We start from the raw sequence: 18,604 nt of genomic DNA, 5'->3' as shown, positions 1-18,604 counted from the left end.
GAGAGAACTGACCCCTGAAAAGTAGCCCTCTGACACTCTGTGTCTTCCCCTAAATAAATAAATGATGTAAGCCCCACACACACTCCTCCTGATAAAAGACACACAAAAGAGTGGAAGATGTAAAACACTAGCACTCTTAATTGAATTGTTGAGAATGTAGTCATTTTTATTAAATATGGCTTATGTTCATGTGTAATAGGTTTATTGTTTTATACAAACTACAGGCATGTACCACTGTTCCCAATTTTCCAAGTAATTTTTGAGAGTGTGAGGGTTTGTTTCCAAGAAAGAAACATTGACAGAGAAAAACAATCATTTCCATTATAAATTGTCCTTTAGATGGCTTCTTCGCCTTTTGGATAGGAGCAAGTGTGGAAATTCTGATTTAGGAAGTCTTTCTTAGGGCCCTGGACTCTGTTGTTAGACAACTGGACTGGGTACTTATTGAGGATGCTTGGTACATGTTGACCCAACGTAAAGATGTTTGCATGCCAGCAATGTTTATGACTGACAGGTGGAATTAAAACTAGAGGAATCAGATTTGTCAGGCTGAAAATAGCTGGTCCCCTGGAGTTTGTGTGGGTAGTGACAGTGCTTGATGAGCTAATCCGCATAGCTGTATCTAGCTGTGCTGACAGCACAAGGACAGGAACAGAAGGTGGGGACTGGAAACTCCAGCTACCTGGGGCTCGGATGAGGTTCTTTAAGTCACCTTGTACTATACACGAGGCTGGCATTCAGGTTGTCCACTGAGAAGCTCTGACCTGGATTACGTGGGGGGAGAGAAGAGTTCAGGTCCTTCTGGCATGTGGACATAATAGCCTAAGAGGGGAAGCTGAGGAAACCTATAGTTGCCTCTGTTTGAGGAGGGATCTGGAAAGTGTACTGGGCTTTGGGCAGGTGGGACAGGGCAATGAAAGGACAAAATGCCTTCCTACAGAGAGCTCCACCTCCTTCTCTGAGTCACATTTCAGGCTCCTTTATTGTACACAGGACTCCTAGTATCTTCCTAGTGGTGGGCATTCAGCCTAAGCATCAGTGTTTGGAGACTTTTCACAATCCCCTGAACTGATCATTTCTCTCTCGTGTATAACACCAACCTGCAGCCTTGGTCTGAGACAGAGCCTTGCTGTGTTGGCCAGGCTGATCTTGGACTGCTGGACTAACAGTGATCTTTCTGTCTCAGCTTCCTAAGTAGCTGGGGTGACAGGGGTATACCATCACGGCCAGCTTCTCTGGGAACACTACTGCAGTGCTTTGTACTTCTCTTTCTCTGTGATCTATATAGCTTCACTTGCTTGCGTCGGAATATCTGACCAAGCTATGTCAGGAAGACAGAAATTCCTATTCACATTTCTGCCTCTAAGGATGTAATATGTGCTCCACAAATACTCAATGAATTAATAAATGATTGAATTTGTTCAAAGAGTTAAAAGATTCAGATTTAAAATAAGGGCCTATTGTCAGCCTGAGCTATACAGTGAGACTCTATCTCAACAACCAAGGGCTGAGAGGGTAACTCAGTGAGAGTACTTACATAATATGTATAAAGGCTTAGGTTTGAGCCTCAGTAGTGTAAGCATGAACACACACACACACACACACACACACACACACGGCAAAAGTAAAAGAAAAACAGAACAAAACATGAGGTTTCTCTGATTCCAGGACCTGAATAATATCTGCATGTCTTTGGCTCCAAAGCAAATGAGGAAAAACCGAGCAGAGTGCAGTAGATGCAGAGGGGACCATGCAACCCTTGCTGGGTGGAGGGGTGAACAGAAATGACTGAAGGTCAAAGCAAAGATTATTTCTCTGAACTTGCCACCAGGGTGTTGGCACAGAGACCTACTAGAAAAATTCTTCCATGACAAACCAAAGGCTCTTCTGAGCCGTCTGTGGAGTAAGGGAGTTAGAGGACTGAAAATGAACGTGGCTTTCAAAAGAGCAGCCCCTCCTGTCTGGTTCTCGCTTCCCTGCTCCACTGGTCCTCCGTGATGAATCCCTACTGAGGAAGGCATAGCAGCTCCAGCCATTTAGGGGAGGAGGAAGGTGATCCTCAAGAACTAACTTTCTGAGGAAGGGGAAGGCTGGGGCTACCCCCCAGACAACTTAGACTCAGCCCAGGTGACCTCTGACCCCACTGCAAGGCCTGATGCATTTCTTACCGTACCAATAGGGATTTGGTGTAGTGCACTGTAGAGATTTGGAGGTGAGTGTGATTCAGGTCCTTTTTTTATGTTCTTTGACTAAATTCCTTCGGGAAGGCCCTGCCATGTGCCTCCAATGAACTGCTGTGGCTTGGCCTAGTGGTTCAGTACTTTGATGTTTTTTTGAGTATACACAACCCTTGTGCCTCGAATGTCTCTACCAAAATTCCTGTTAAACTTTAATCTCTATTTTGTGTTGTTAAGAAGGTAGAGACTCACTAGCTATGGTGATGCATGCTTGCCGTCTCAGCACTATGGTGGCCGAGGCAGGAGGATTTAGAGTTTGACATCATCCTGGGCTAGACACAGCCAGACTCTTTTTCAAGGTGGAGACTTGATCTGACTGTGATATCTGGTGGTGGGGAAGGTGGTGGTGGTTTCATGGTGGTGATTAAGGTTAAGGAGATTTTAAAGGGGAAGCACTAATGCCATAGGCAGATGGCTTCTTCTTGCCCTGTGATGCCCCGTGCCACCTTGGGACTCTGTCTAGAGTCTCTGCCAGTGAAAAGGACCTGCAGATGCAACTGTCTGAGCACAAATTCCCTAGATTTCAGACACCTGAGCCAAATGTTTGTTCTTTATAATCTAGTCTCTGGTATACTGGAATTGAAGTAGAAAATAGAGCAAGAGGAGCCAGAGAGAAGGCTCAGCAATTAAGAACATTGCCTGCTCTTCCAGAGGACCTGAATTTGAGTCCCAACTCCCAAATGTTGTCTCACAACCATCTGAAACGCCAATCCCAGGACATCTGGCACCCTTTTCTGACCTCTTTGGGCACAAAATACACACACATATGTAGGCAAAACACCCACATGCATACAATTTAAAAATAATAGTAATTTTAAAATTAAGAGAAAAAAGCCATGCAAGACCTTTAAGGACAGTGGCAGAAGGGGACAAAGAAGGGAGTGGAATAATGCTGTTAGCATTGCTGTAAGGGTGGTGCTGTCCTTCATGCCCTCACTTGTACCTTCTTGTCATATTTGAAGCTCTCTCTCAGATGACAAGAAAACCCACATTTTGGGGGTACGCAAGCAAGAGCAAGCAAGCAAACAAACACCTACAGACTTTGTCAGCATTTTCACACAGGACAACAGTGCCCATCAGTTCTTATGTCAGATGCTTTCTGGAAACTCTTAAGGTACCCATCTCTAGCTCTTGAAGGATGCTTCAAGGACCAAATATATGTGACCAAACATATTATTTTGGGGAGTTCAGGCCTAGGTGGCCTTCTTTGGACCATTAAAAATCTCATGAACTCCAAATTGGGGATCTCTGATCATCACTGTTTTCCTTGACAGAGACAGCAATTGGGTAGCACTTTTAGGTCTTATGTATTCTTTCTAGGACCAACATTGGAGTTCAGGAGAATTCTGGGAGCCTCGTAGACTATATAGGTGGTAAATTAATACTATACCCTACCATTTATCTCATATTTACCCTGTGTACACCAAATGACACAATATTCTCGTCAAGTGGTTGCACTTATAGTGACAGGGAACCCTTTGAACCCTTTAAGTTTCCCTTAACACACTCAAGTTTGTCATAGTCCTATTTAGGTACACATAGAACTTGACATAGCACTCTAGATTATTCTTTTATATGATACCTAATTTCTTTCTTGCCTAGTATTTGTAGCATTTGTATACATATATACAGAGACATATATCATGCTAAGGAAACATCTATGGCTCTGTCCATTTACTCAATTGTTCATTAATTCTTTCAACTACTTAGTGTAAACAAGATTTCTCAAGTGCCTGCTTTGCTCCAGGAATGTCCTAGCCATGAGGAAGACAACTAAAATGTGGTCTCTCTACGTGATTTAATACAAGACCAGAGCTGCAGAGCTTATTTTTCTAGAATTTTCTTTAGGTTGTTTTAGCACTTTGGGGATATGGTGCTGATCTGCTGTTGACTGATGTAATGGTACTAGCTCACGTATCTTATATTCTCATTTCCAGGACTGACCTCTCTTTTTGAAAGTGAGAGTAGCCAGGATTCCTAATCTCTGTCTCCATGTCTCATCGACTGTTACTGTGAGTCAATCACCAGGACCAAGCACTCTACTGTGGAGCTCTTCTAAGCTTGTCCCTTCTGCTCCTGTCCAGAGGGAAGAAGGACTGACTTGGCATTTGGGGTTCTTCCCTGTCTCACTGCTATGGCATTTCTCTTGTATATCCTGCTCTACAACATAGTGCCTGTGGTCTTTCCAAGCTGGAGATAATGGGCTCATTTCAATAACAGTATCCCTGCTTACAGAGAAATGTCATTCTCTTTTTGGTTACAGCAGATTTTATGTGCCTCACAAAATGCCACACACTGTGGCTGTGTATCAAAAGTTCTAGGTTGCTGAGCACTGATAGACAGCATAGGTAAATTTTAGGTTTTAAAACCAAATGCAGGGCCATTGAGTTGGCTCAGTGGTAAAGGCACTTACTGTCTAGCCTGATAACTTGATTTCAATCCCCGGATCCCACATGGAAGAATTAGAGAACTGACTCCTGCAAATTGTCCTTTGACTTTCACCCATGGCAGTGCATGCCTACAGACAGACAGATACACATACATGCATGTACACACTAAATAAATAATGTAATAAAAGTGAATTAGAAAAATCAAAATACAGCCAGGCATGATGGTATCTGCCTGTCATCTCAGCACTCGTGAGGTAGAGAAAAGAGGATCAAGTCTCAGTCATAAATTAAATTCAAGGAAAGCCTGACCTATATAAAGTCCTGTCTCAAAAACAAACAACCCCTTCCCCAAAAAAACCCAGAAACAAAACAAACAACCAAACCTAACAACCAACAACAACAAAACTATAGTTATCAAGGTGTAAAACTGGGTGTAGTGTTTCACATCTGTAGTCTTAGCACTCAAGAGGCTGAAGCAGAAATATCACCTGATCAAAAAAGTCTGAGGTCAGCCTGGACGACATAGCAAAGCCCTGTCTCACACAAACAAGCCATCAAGGTCTGATGCTCATTACTGACATGATAATCACCTCAGTCAAGCCAGCACTCCGGAGGCTGATGCAGAAGGATTGTGAACTTGAGGTCAGTCTAGGATATGTAGCAAGTTTCTCGGCCTGGAGTACATAGAGATAACCTGTCTCAAAAGCACATAATTATTTTTTTTAATGTAGCTGGGTCTTAATCTTGGAGAATTTTACAGATAGTGTCTCTTTTCCACAATCTAACACACACAACGGTTCTTTGCTCTTCTTAATCCTGTTGCTTCTTCAAAGCAGACATTATCCTTGTTAGAAAGCATCCTAGTAGGCTTAGACCACTGAAATGTCCACCTTGTGGATCCTACCGATCAGCAGGCTGGTTAATGATCATACATGTCATGCAATAACTTGCTTTTTGTTCAGCACTAGGAATCGAACCATGAATGGGAGGTAAGCACTCTTACACTGAACTGTATTCCCAGCCCTAAGTTTAGCTCTCACTACACAGTCTTATTTGGTATTTCAGGTGTGTGGCTTTTCTGTTGGGCACGTAAATTTGGGTGAGCTTTTATAACTCTTTTGGTTTTGCTTTTTTGTGGTGCTGGTTGGTGACAGTGTTGGGGTTGGAATCTAAGGCCTGGCACATGCTAAGAAGCACTTCACCATTGATCTCACCTCTACTACTGGTTTTGTTTTGCAAGTGAGCTGGTATGTAACCAGTCTGACTCACATGTTCAATTAATTAGAAAAATAGTTGATGCCTATATGATGGGCAGGCTGAGGAAGAGCTATCCTAGATGCCAAACCTTTGCCCACCAGGCTTTCATATTATTTGTGTGCTCAACAAGGCTTTCATCCATTTGTTTCTGATCTCTTCTACCCCTACTTCTGGAAATGCCAGTCAAGAGTCCAAGGATTTGAAGACAAGATACCATAGGACTGATCTGGGAGGGAGTGCTTTGAGGTATGTCTCCTTCATTCTCTGGACTATCACTATCCCACCAATTCACTTTATGAACCATTTGGTTGCAAAAACAACATCTTTTTAGGGTGTTAGTTCCCAAATTGTATCATGCTGTGCTTAGGAGTTCCCTGGAAAGCTTGATACCATGCAAGGTGTCTGGCTCAGTCACAGATTTCTGCTGGTTTCTATCCCTGAGCAGTTTCCAAGTGATGCTGCTGGGCAAGAGACCATGCGCTCTGAGCACTGCTCCTCTAAGGGAATGAATGTCCTGACAGTTTCCCAGAGTCTTCTAGGAGGAGCCCTGGCAAGAGACGCTGGGTGTGGTCCAGTAGGATAATATCTTCTTGAAGGGAAGCTGACTGGCTCAAAAATTCCTCTCCTTGCTGACTACCATTTTTAATTGCTTTTCCTTCACATCTGAAGTAGAGGTGCACCAATAGTGTCCGCCCTTGGGGCTCAGAGCCCTCATCAAGTCCTTAAAGAGGGTTCCTCTATGCCCAGTCCTAAACAAACGGTAGCCTTAGTAAGAGCGTTGGTTGAGGCCTTCCTCCCTAATTTTCCAGTAAGTCATAGGACAGAAAAGAATGCTAGATCTAGAAGGCTCTAGATAATGCTGCCACACTGGATGTTGGAGCCACCCAGCCCAAGCTGCATGAGCCTGCCATCTGGATAGAAGGAAGCTGGCCAGCCTTTTCATGCTACTGAATGCACAAATCAATAGAATTAGACACTGGTTTATAATATAAAGACAATTTTATTGCCAATAAAAGCCTTTAATAACTCATTTTTTTCCTGTTTCAGTAGGACCTTATTCTTTCTGATGAAAATCCAGTCATAGCATCTCTCATTAAAAATAAAATTATTTTGAAATAAATAAATATATAAAATAAATAGCATATACATTTCATAAATAGTTTGTCCTTATGCACAGTATCCATGCTTACATTTTAATATCATTTTCTTACAACCTACCCCATATCTCCCACTTCGGTGGCAGGAAAACTGCATGTCAGGACGAATGAGAGATCTGCAGAGCCAGGGCAGGAATGGCTTGCAGCAGGGCTGGAGCCCCTAGGATTTTCCAAACGACACTTTCCCAAAGCTCTGTAGGTAGCATCTGTGGCAGATTCCTTGGTCTTTCATTTGCACCCCATCTCAAAGTAGCTGGGTAGATTGTGAGGCAAGTCAGCCTTGGCCCTTAGTGAGGGGGCCCCTGTTCTTTGTCATGCCACTTCATGGGAAAGAACATGAGTAAAGCAAAAAGTATATACAAGATTCCCTCTGACCCACCCCTCCCCCCATGTCCCTCCCCAAAATAACCCAACCTTGATATACACTTTGAACAAGGGGACAACTGGGTCAAGTTGAACAGTAAGTGCTTCTCTGTTATCTAATTGATAGGAAGGAAGGACTGAAAAGCTATGAGTATAGTGTTTGCAGAGCCAACCATGGCCACAGAGTACACGGGTCACAGAGGTGGCACCAGAGGTCCATTACCTATAGCGGAAGAGGTCTCTGGACATGGAGGGCAACTTAGAAGGATCTACTGGCCTGGGTAAGAAGTGAGTGAACTTCTGGTGTCGTTTAGTCCTGTAGCCCTCCCGGGGTGAGCCGTCTTTATTCAGGGCCACATAATACTGTCTTTCCGAGTCCGAGTGTTTGTACAAGGTGGAGGCATAGGTGTTGTACCAGTTTTCTTCAAATTGTTCCCGGAAAACACATTCACGTGTGAGTTTCTTCTGTGAGGGTGAGAAAATAAAGCAGAGCCCATTATATGACTATTCCTCCATCCCAGTTTGCTGGTGGGGAAAGCCTGAAATAGCAACAGCACACTGAGATTAGAAAATTTCAGTCCTGTCTCCCTGTGTGTCCAAGGAGTCTTTCTTCCACGCATCGCAACACTCCTACCCACATTGTATCTTCTTCATCCTCCTTCATGAGCCACACAAAAATGTTCTGGGTGTGATCTTTCCTGAAGGGAAGGAATTTGGAGGAGCTGGCCTTGGCTGGTTCTTTAACCCCAGAATTTCTATTATGGCCTTCCAATGCCCCTCTGGCACCCACCAGGCTCACTTCCTACTTAGGGCTAATAATGTTTGACTGCACTGAGATTACAGTCACCCACATCAACTGGCAGGCAAAGGCCACGGGTCTATATAAAGCTGCATGGGAGGTGAGCTGTGATCTCTCCTAATGAGCACCCTGTCAGCTGGAAAGCTCAGAAAAGATCTCCTTGAAAAGCTCCTCCAATCTGGCTACTTAAAGCTGGCAGCTCCTGGGTTTCCTGCTTCTGGCCCTTCTCATACATGATCAGGCCGCCATACTGCTTGCTGGGGTGCCCGATACCGAGTGCTGGGAACAGGCCTATCTCCTAGGTGTCAGAGAAAAATGTGTTCTGATTTCATGGGGTATAGCCAGACAGAAAGCGTGTTATGTGACTCGAAAGTCTGAGCCAGGATACTGGGATCCCCCTAAAGGGTTAAGGTCAGCAAAGTCACTTACCATGACCCACTGCTGGGCTAGCTTCCAGAACACAGAAAATGTATTGCAGCCAGCCCATTCCTAGCTTAGGGGATTGGGGCTGTCACCAGTCCCTAGAACCCTCATTCTTCATTTGTTGGTGTTATTTGGCCTTTGGGGTTCAGCCGATCTGGAAATCAGGGACTGTGCTTCTTACTGGAAGGCCGGATCTTTTACTGTGTTATTTTGTGGCTGCCCATCAGCTACTGCTCTGGGTACCCATTAAAACTACGAGGTACTCTTTCGAAACCTTAATGCCCCCAAGCCTAAGCGGCTCCTGACAAACCAGCATGGCTTCCTGTTATCAGAGCACTAGCGGGTCCTCTAATGTAAAAGGTGAAAGCAAGTGTATCATACAAAACCTAAGGTGGAGGGCTGAACGGGTAAAGGTATTCTGGAGCAAGGCCCTGAGCAGCCAGGAACAAGAAGACACCAATCCTTTACAGTCGTAAAAGGTCTTTCAAGTGCTAGGTAAACAATTTTATCCTCTGCCTTAGGTTGTCCACACACTGGTGGTAATAGCCTTTGAAAATAGAAAAGCTGAAACTTACTGATCCATAGAGCTCTCCTCGTTCATTCATTCCTAGGTACAGGCCAGAGTCCACTCCCCGGATGCTGATCAGCCCCACAGCCAAGCTGATAAATTCCAGAATTCCTGGGACAAAAAGTAGAACATCATTCTGTTACTCACATGGAGCTAGGAGAAGGCTGTTCTATGACCTACCCCGTCATTTACCCCCAACTATAGGTAGCTTTACCCCCAACTACAGGTAACCCTGAGTATCCATGGAGAATCACCTGATGAATCAGTCTTCTGCAGCGAGAAATGAAAACCTCAGGGAAAGTGCTCAATCTCTCTAAGCCCCAGTTTTTCCCCACGTGTAAAATGGGAAACAATCGAGCCGGGCGGTGGTGGCGCACGCCTTTAATCCCAGCACTTGGGAGGCAGAGGCAGGCGGATCTCTGTGAGTTCGAGACCAGCCTGGTCTACAAGAGCTAGTTCCAGGACAGGCTCCAAAGCCACAGAGAAACCCTGTCTGGAAAAACCAAAAAAAAAAAAAAAAAAAAAAAAAAAAAAAATGGGAAACAATCCTTTCCTCCACTTAACACCGCGATTTTCTTCTTTATTTTGCGGTGCCGGGGTTGGAACTTGGGGCACGCTAGAAAAAAGCTCGATCTCTAGGCTCCACCCCCAGGCCCCTTAGGTATGCTAGGGTGAAGAACCCATGGGAAGGCTTGCTAACAAACACTCCACAATTATGGCATCAGTGTAGTGGAATACCACACTTTCAAGAAACGGCAAGGCAGTGTTCTCAATGCCAAGCCACCCTCTTCCTCCCTGGCACCCACCTGCGTTCCCTCGCTGTCCTCTAAGCTAAATGCATTTTTTTTTACCCTCTCAGCTGTCATGTCCTTAAAAACCACACAAGGCTGTCAACTGCCTGTAGCTGACTCTAACAAATGCCACACAGGCCATGCACGAAGTTTGTTCACCCTGTTTATGGCTGGAGGGAAAAGTTGGCCTGAAAGCATTCTCTGTTCGTTCAGCCTCAAACTGACAAGCCTGTCAATCTCCTGCCCTCTCTTGAGATTTTAAAGTTGAGCCACGGCTCAGTTGGCAGGTAGTATTGGACTCCAAACTGATTTGGATGTTGTAACTTTAAGGGGAAAGGGGAGAAATTAGAAATGTCCTTTAAACTGACAAGGTTAGAGGTGAAGTTTTGAAAATTTTTTCATTTACCCCATGAGAAAAAAATGAATTATTAAGAGGGTAAAGGGACACAAAAACAAAATCAGAAACTAAATCAAAATAGTACCGAAGACAGTCAACTAGATCCTTCTTCCTCCTCTTCTTCCTTTGGTTTGGTTTGGTTTTTTGAGACAGGGTTTCTCTGAGTAGCCCTAGCTGTCCTGGAACTAGCTCTTGTAGACCAGGCTAGCCTTGAACTCACAGAGATGCACCTGCATCTGCCTCCACGGTGCTAGGATTAAAGGCCTTTGCCACTACTGCCCGGCTAGATTGTTCTTTGCTATTCCTTCCTCTAACCACATTTTCAGCAGAGACCAGAACCTCAACACACTTGTCTGAAAGCATGCACTGAGTTTACACACTTAGCTATCTTTCATGCCAAAAGTATGATTAGTAAGGGTAATATTTTGATATTCTATATGAGAGGTAGAACTTGTCCCAGAAGGATAAGATATTGGAGGCTGTTGAGATGGCTCAAAGGGTAGTAAAAGTGCTTAATACTATGTCTGAAGATTTGAGTTTGATCCCTGGGACCCACATGGTAGAAGGAGAGAACTGACTCCTGCAAATTTTCTGCCTTCACTTGTGCTATGGCACATGCATCCCTCTATGCATTCCTCTTTCTCTTTGTCTCTGTCTCTCTCTCTCACACACACGTACACGCACACACACAGTTACACAATAGATAAATAAATACATAAATGCAATAAAGTTATTTTTTTAATGAGAAAGTAGTTAGCAATGCAGTCCAGGCTAACCTTCTGTCTCTATCTTCCAAGGGCTAAAGTAAAAACTTAGAAGCACTGCATTCTGCAATCAGGTTGAAAACTCCAGTGGGAAGTTTTCTCTCAAGTTCTAGTGGCTAGCCTGGCAATGGAGGTAGTCAATGAATCATGGTAGCTTTGGTGGTACATGTTTGTATGGCTCATTCTGATCTATTTGAAGGATCTACAGCCCTGCTACCTGTCTATGGAACACTTGAGGGTTGGTCTTTTGCTTTTCACGTTCAAATTCTCTGAGTCTTATCCTTATTCTGACTGTTAGTAACTTTTAAAAAGTTGTTTATTATTGTTATTGTTGTGTTGCTGTGTATGACACACATGTGTGGAGATCAGAGGGCAATTTGGGGGAATCACTTCTCTCTTCCTATCATGGATTCCAGGGATTGACCTCTAGTCCTCAGAAATGCGCAGCAAGTCTTCGACTTCTGAGCCATCTATCTCATCAGGCTCCTGATTCCTAGTAGCTCTTCTAGCACAGTGCAGATGGTTGCAGGAGGAGAATGCCATATGCCTTAAGGAAGGAAGGGTAAGACGGTGATGATGGGGGCTAATCAACCATTGACTTAATGAACAGCGATCTTCAATTGCTCTGAAAGAGGTTCTGCCCTTTAAACATTTTAATGAACAACTCATAAGAGGACACAGGAGCGCAGCTTCCCTTAGCCCCAGTGGAGACCCAGTTGGAAGGGATGAGATACTCAAGATCCAAAGAGGTTTCAGAAGGTTGGAAAATGGGCTGGCTCCAACAGAATAAGCATAATTATAAGCCAATAGAAAGGACTGTACCTTGGTCCCCAAAATTAGCTTCACCAGAGATTTGTGTTTGGGATTTTGTTAAGGGAGAGTGAGCATCACATGCACACAGCTAACTTCACTCCTTAGCTCATGGCCCCTTGTCATAGTTGCATTGTTAGAGGGCTTTTCCGCCATCTATCTCCCTCTTGACATCTCTGTATCATACCACCATACACCTCCCACTTCAGAACTGAATGTAGGGCCTTGAACGTGCCAGGTAAGTAATCTGCCATTATCTACCTAGAACCTGTGTGTTTTCTTGAGAGTGTGTGTACTTTTGTATTTATGTGCACTTAACATTTTTTCTTTTTTCTTTTCTCTCTCTCTCTCTTTTGGTTTTGGTGCTGAAGATTGATCTCAGTAGCCAGAATATGTTGTGTGTATTTTAATTATATATAAGTCTGCCTGTTTCTACAATGGGGGAGTGTAGCCCAGTGAAACTCAAATAGCAAAGGCTTCTGGGATTTCATTGAGCAGTTAGCTCATTCTGTTGATGATTTAACAGGGTTATTAAAAAGCTAATGTAGGGTTGACAAGTGGCTCAGCAGGTAAAGGTACCTGCTTACAAACTTGCCTACTTGAATTCAATTCCAGGGACCCATGTGGTAGGAGGTGAGAACTTCCCCAAGCTGTCCTTTTGACCTCCACACGTGCAGCTGTGGGTGACACACACGCCTGACCCAATCACCCAACACACCCATTCTTTCTCTCTCTCTCTCTCTCTCTCTCTCTCTCTCTCTCTCTCTCTCTCTCTCACGCTTGCACGCACGCATGCGCACGCACACACACATACTAAAGAAATAAAATATAATAATAGTTTTAAAGTTAAGGTAGGACTGGCAAGATGGTTCAGTGGATAAAAGCAGTGGCTGCCTAACCTCCAACCTGAGTTTGATCCTGGGACTCAAAACGACAGAAGGAAAGAACCGACTCCTGCAAGCTGTCCTCTGACCTCCATACACTGGGGCTTCTTCTTCCTCCCCAATCCACAAAATGAAAAATAAAATTTCAAAAAGCTAATATAAAACAGGTCAAACAAAAATAAATGTTATCTGGATGTGGAGGCATATATCTGTACTACTAATACGTGAGGGTCTGAGGCATGAGGACATACGGTAATTCAAGGCCAGCCTGTGCTCCATAGGGGGACCCTGTCTGGAAAACACAAAACCAAAACAAGAGAGCAAACAAACAAAGACCAGGTAAATTAACACACACCCATAATCCCAGGAATTAGGAGGCTGAAAGATGGGGCTCCCAAGTTTGAGGCCAGCCTGGGCTACATAGTGAAACACTGTCTTTAAATCTTTTAAATTTGTTTTTGTTTTTGAGACATGGTCTCATGTAGTTCAGGGTGGCCTTGAAATTGAACTCTATGCAGCTGAGGATGACCTGATCCTGATCCTCTTGCTCCATCTCCTAGGCAGTGGTATTACAGATTGTGCACCTTGATGCCTTTTTAAAATTGAAAAATATATTAAAACCTAGTGTAAAATAGGAAACAAAAGTGGGGGTAGGCTGTATTCAGAGAGCGCTAGTAACTAACATGAGAGAAGGGCCTGCTCCGCCACTCCACTTGGTTCGAACAGGATCATGCTGGGGTTCTGTGTCTGGTTCTACTGTGCCTAGAGAGGGTGTTGGAAAAAAAATGTAGAGTGGCCTATCTGGCAAGACGATCCCAAGCCATACTTTGATTCTGTTCTGGGTGCTAAACTCTGAGGGCTACCAAACCGTGCTACTAACCATCTTTGCTTTGCTAAGGCAGCTCACCTCTGAGCCTCTAATCACAGCAGTTGCCCCTTTCTCGAAGGATCCCATGTCCCAGACTACCCTGCGCTCATTAAGTAGCAGAGGGAAGCCTGTGATCTCACTTCCAGAGACCTGGTGTGAGAACAAATCATGAACCCAAGAGGTGTGGCCATTTGAGTCACCAGTTTTTTTTTTTTTTTTCTCCAACTCTCTGTGAACCCTGATGCCAAAGGACAGATCATACAGGATGTTGCTTGGGTTGTGTCCAGTAACGGGGGTCTCCAACAGCTGGAATCATCCCTGCCCAGCTGTCTTTGGGCATCATTTGCCTTTGCCAACTTTCCTATTAGTTGGATTCAGACTGTGGGAACCCAGTGGCACATGATGATGGAACAGATATTTCTAAACCTTCTCCTGAATCCCAGCCAGCATGAAAGCGGAGCGAAAACAAGCCATTTTCATATTTTCCCAGCTACAGCTGGACAGGGGTGTTAACAGCAGAGCGTTGAGGCAAAGTATTAAGTAGACAAAGTTTGTCATCGGTTTTCACCCCTTCGAGGCCCAGGACCTCCATCTCCTCTGCCTCATCTTGACCTGCCCACCTCATGCTCTGGCATTTTCTAGACAGTTTCCAGACTCTTCTTACACCTCCCTCCCCAGGGCCTCAATCAAAACGGATCTATCCTGGGCCCCACTGTTTCAGGACCTTGCTAGATGACTGGCTAATGTGTCATTTAATCTGGTTCCCTCAGCCATCCTGTCAGACCATCAGGGCCAAGACAGTGCTGCCCTGGCCCTCGGCCAAATAAGAACCAGATCGCTCAAAACCCAAAGCAGCTGCAGCAGCTTGCTCCATCCCACCTGGCAGGAGGCCTCTCCTCCAGTCTGGCTCCCCAGCCCTGCTCTGTCAGTCCACAGGTGCCCCTCAGGAATGTCAGGCTCCCTATGAAGCTCATGTAAATGCCACCAGCCAGGCGGGGACTGAAAGACTCCTGGCTACTGACTGCAGATGGAGAGCAGGGAGCATGTGCAGTGCCAACAGGTTATTATTTGGAGTCGGGGCTGCACTTGGGCTCAGCCTGACTTGTTTAGAACACATGGATTCCAGGGTAATCCTTGGGGGCCCTGCTCTCCAATTACAACAAATAGCTATTTACTTTACATGGCCTTCGGAGACTCCCTCCTCCCCCCAAGCAGAAATCTATAATATTTTATATCTTAAGTCTGGCCTACTTTACCCTGCTGGAATGTTGACTGCTAAAGCACTTATGGAATGTTAAAGTTTCAATTTATTGAATACTCTGGCTGATTAACTCAAATGTGGAGGGCGGAGAGTGTGAGCAAACTCAAACACCACCTCGTCCTGTGCCAAATGCTAAACCGAGTAAGAGTGTGTTTGAAAGTTGGCAGGGGAGGTTACGAAGAGACAGCTTTGACCAGTTATCATTTCCTTTACAGGAAATACACGGATCTGCCAAGAAATCAAGGAAGGAGGAAAGGGAAAAGGTGATGTGGAGGTGGTCTCAGGAAGTTTGTTTTTTCTAAAAGGCCAAACCCAAACTGAAGCAGCCAGTTAAGCGGCAGTGCAAACATCCCCTCCTCCGCCAGCTTTACTTCCTCTGGTTTCTCCTTAAACTTAACACCCTTAGCAGGTATGGGAGATGAAAAGAAATCAAGATGTGTCTTTAGGGAGGCGATTAAAGACCACTTATCCCAAGAGCCTATTACTGATTTATGTTGACCTTGTAGATTATTGGGCTCAGCTTAGGCAGAGTCAGACAAACATAGCAGCTGGGAGCAGTGCACAAGTTCACCAATTTCATTACCCCCACCCCACATTTCACCATCATTTCAGGACTTTGCTTTCACACATATACACATAAACACACACGCACATATATGCACTTCTTTTATGTATGAACCAGTCCTATATCTTTAGGTTCTTTCTGGGAGCCTCTGAGTTCAGGGTGGGAGTCCCATTCCTTAGGAAGAGGAACAAAAGGGGACTTCTAAATCACAAGTGATAGAAGGGAAAGAAGCCAAGTTAACACTCCCTCTCTTCCCACCCCACATCACCCTTTTGAGGACCTGCTGCAAGTTTATACAGACACCTGCACCCCTCCATTACCCCTCCCAACCTACTGTACTCCAGCTCTCGTTGAGTGCATTTTTCCAAGATGACACAGACCTCATTAGGGTTCCTGCCTGCTCCCAGCAAGGAAGACTAACCCTGGTCCTAGTTGTTTGCTACACTTGGCCTTAGGCTGGCCCTCGTCTGCCCCCTCCTCTGCTCCCCTTTTCTTTTCTTTCCTTTCTTTTGTTTAAAACTGAGCACTCCAGATGCAGTTCTAGAAAAGCATGTAGAATGGGAAGATGGGAAGGATGGGGGGTAAAAAACGAAGCATGTCCCGCTTGAGGGTAGAAAATACCCTTCTTGCATTACAAGGACCTTGGGAGGAAGCAGAGGACATTGAAAGATGGAAGAAACAAGGTAACTGTCACAGCACCTGTTTGATGGCTTAATAGAGAATAGAAAATTGAAAATAAAAATGGCAAATTGTTGAAGAGGAAACACATTTGCTTAGAAAGCTAAAGATTTCTGTCGCGGAACAAGGTTTATATTAATCGCGTAATTAGTTCTGAATGTAGGCAGGCAGCTGGGTGCTCTGAACAGTCTGTATAGTTCCGGGCAGGTGGAGGCAATCCCGCTTTGGAGATTAGACATTTCCTGTCCTGGGCTCAGGGGACACCTGTTTCTGGGGCTGGCAGTGGGCTCAGAACAGTTTCCTCACGTGGGCAAGGAGTTAGTTCTAGGCAAAAGATGCCCAAGACTTGAGTCCTTCTGCGATGGGTACCGCGAGTTTTTCCTAGATTCTCAGGTAGCCGGTTTATGCCATGCTGCCTGGACTGGCTCCTACCCTGGCCTGAGCCATCCCAAGGATGGCCAGTGCCATGGCTACAGGGTCCCAGCCGGATAAAAGTGATCTGGGTGCGGGCCGCCAGCCACCACGCCCGTGGGCCCTGAAGGCTCCTGCTCTGGGTGATCAGTTGCGATGGGCCTGCCACCCTCGAGGTTCCGCCAGCCGCAGTCCCCTTGCCTCCTAGGCAAGGATTCCCACTCCTCTCCTGGCTCCACCTGCTTCCATCAGAGGCCCGACGTTGGGGTTCTCACAAGGAGCCCCTAGGTCCCGAAGGAGGGAGGGTGGAGCGGGTGGGAGAGGCCGCACCGCAAGGCGCCTCCGCCCCCTCCGGGGAGCGTCGCGGGGTATGGGGGCCCCAGGGTCGCCGCGAGGCTTAGGGTCCTGCCACTGCGTCCCGCCCCGACGGGTCCGGACAGCACCCGGCCCAGGGAGGCTCAGCGGGCCCCCTGCGCGACATCCCCAAGCCGTCGGCTCCCTCGTACGCGGTCCACCCGCCTCCCTCTCCTCCCGGCCGTGTCCTCACCGAAGCGGCTGTGGTCGTGGCGGGTGCCATGCACGGTGCCATTGGGGAAGATCTCCAGGTGGAAGCCGGTGCGGCAGTAGAGCTGGCGGCGCCGCAGGATACCCTTCAGGTGGGCGAAGTCTGTGGGCGAACCGCGCTGCAGCTTCCCCTCGATCTGGCCCAGGCGCTCGTTCAGAAAACCCGGGGAGTCAGCTAAGGGCACGTTCCCCAGAGACGAGGAGAAGCCGTGCAGGTCCCAGTCCAAGGAGGCAAAGACGCCCCCCACCTCTGCCATGACGGGGCTGGCGGCGGCGCGGGCTGAACCGGGGCCGCGGGGCGCGAACTGCCTCTCCCCGCGGCGGGCGCGGGCGGGTCGGCGGCGCTCGCTCGCTGTGAGGTTCCGTGCTCTGCCCAGCTGCAGCACACGTCTGTTCGCGTCCAAAGAACTTCTTAGCGGCGGGGAGCGTGGGGCAGCGCGCTCCTGACCTTGCTCTCAGTTAAAGTGCGGCTTCCCCTCCGCATCCATCTCTCCTGGCCTCTCATAGCTGGCTTCGTGGAGCTATCAGATGCAAACGGCACTTTATATACGTACCCACTCCCCTTCCATTGACATATTGGATATTTAAATACAAGCCACACCTCACTGGCATCCCCTCAGAGATTGGTGTGTGGGTTCTTTCCTTTTTTCCCCCCTTCTCGTATCCATTTGGCTCTTTTTGGGAGAGGGGGTGGAGGGGGGAGCGAGCGAGCTTCACTCCCTCTTTTATTATGAAAAAAAAAAGGCAGGAAAAAGCTACACATTGCAGTGAGGCATAACTGCTTTTGGCAGGATTTCTTAAACTGCTGATGAAATAACGGAGTCCAGTACGTGGAAGCCATCGGCGCCCACGGCCACGCAGGCCGGTTCCGCGGGGGTCTGCTTGTTGGTCTGCTGCAAGGGCCATCCCCACCTCCCATGCATCCACTGGTTGCTCCCCTCGGGAAAATGCCTGAGACTGGGGATCGGGGAGGGCGTCCTCGAGCCTCTGAGCCCCTCTTCTCTGGCCCTTAAGAGACTGCGGAAGGGGTGTCTGGCCCGGGACAGGGGTGCTCCAGTTCCTTTGTTCTGCTGTCCCGTAGTCCCACTCCCCACCTGTAGGTCCACAGGGGCTGAGGAAGCGAAAAAGATCCTGAAGCCGAATGCAGTTGCAACAGTAAGGACTGAGAGGTGGTGAAGGTCGCTGCAGACATCAAAACGGATGGGGAGGGGGTCTTAAGGGGTTTGAGAGGAGCGGGAAACCCCAGGAGGGAAAGAAGACTTTTAAAAAGACGCTGTGGTTTAGGCATAGAAACCGGGGTGGAGGGGCGTTGAGAAATAGAAAGCGATCTTTTTGAAAAATGATCTCCATGGCTTTCTGGACGCACTTTTACAAGGCTCAGGAGAGCAAGCTCGGTGAGAGGCTGTTGGAAGCCGGG

The 18,604-nt window shown here is 46.6% G+C and overlaps 1 protein-coding gene across 1 annotated transcript; it reads right to left on the bottom strand.

Moving 5' to 3' along the window:
- Positions 1–7,479: 7,479 nt before the first annotated feature.
- On the bottom strand, positions 7,480–17,444 carry Fgf16 (fibroblast growth factor 16). The gene is made up of 3 exons (XM_057760300.1): positions 17,171–17,444; positions 9,202–9,305; positions 7,480–7,869 (listed from the first exon to the last, which is right to left on the bottom strand). The coding sequence occupies exons 1-3, from the start codon at positions 17,442–17,444 to the stop codon at positions 7,624–7,626; spliced, it is 624 nt and encodes a 207-aa protein (XP_057616283.1). The 3' UTR covers positions 7,480–7,623.
- Positions 17,445–18,604: the final 1,160 nt, after the last annotated feature.

The sequence above is a fragment of the Chionomys nivalis genome, chromosome X, assembly GCF_950005125.1.
Source record: "Chionomys nivalis chromosome X, mChiNiv1.1, whole genome shotgun sequence".
NCBI lineage: Eukaryota > Metazoa > Chordata > Mammalia > Rodentia > Cricetidae > Chionomys > Chionomys nivalis.
Note: the sequence above shows the minus strand (reverse complement) of the source record. Positions and strands in the feature narration are given on the sequence as shown.

What these genes read in the sequence shown, in the direction of transcription:
- Fgf16 (XM_057760300.1), bottom strand. Translation starts at nt 17,444, where the DNA reads ATGGCAGAGGTGGGGGGCGTCTTTGCCTCCTTGGACTGGGACCTGCAC. An exon ending in CCACGACCACAGCCGCTTCG is followed by an intron (nt 9,306 to 17,170) that starts GTGAGGACACGG and finishes TTTTTGTCCCAG; the next exon opens with GAATTCTGGAATTTATCAGC. An exon ending in GAGGAGAGCTCTATGGATCA is followed by an intron (nt 7,870 to 9,201) that starts GTAAGTTTCAGC and finishes TCACCCTCACAG; the next exon opens with AAGAAACTCACACGTGAATG.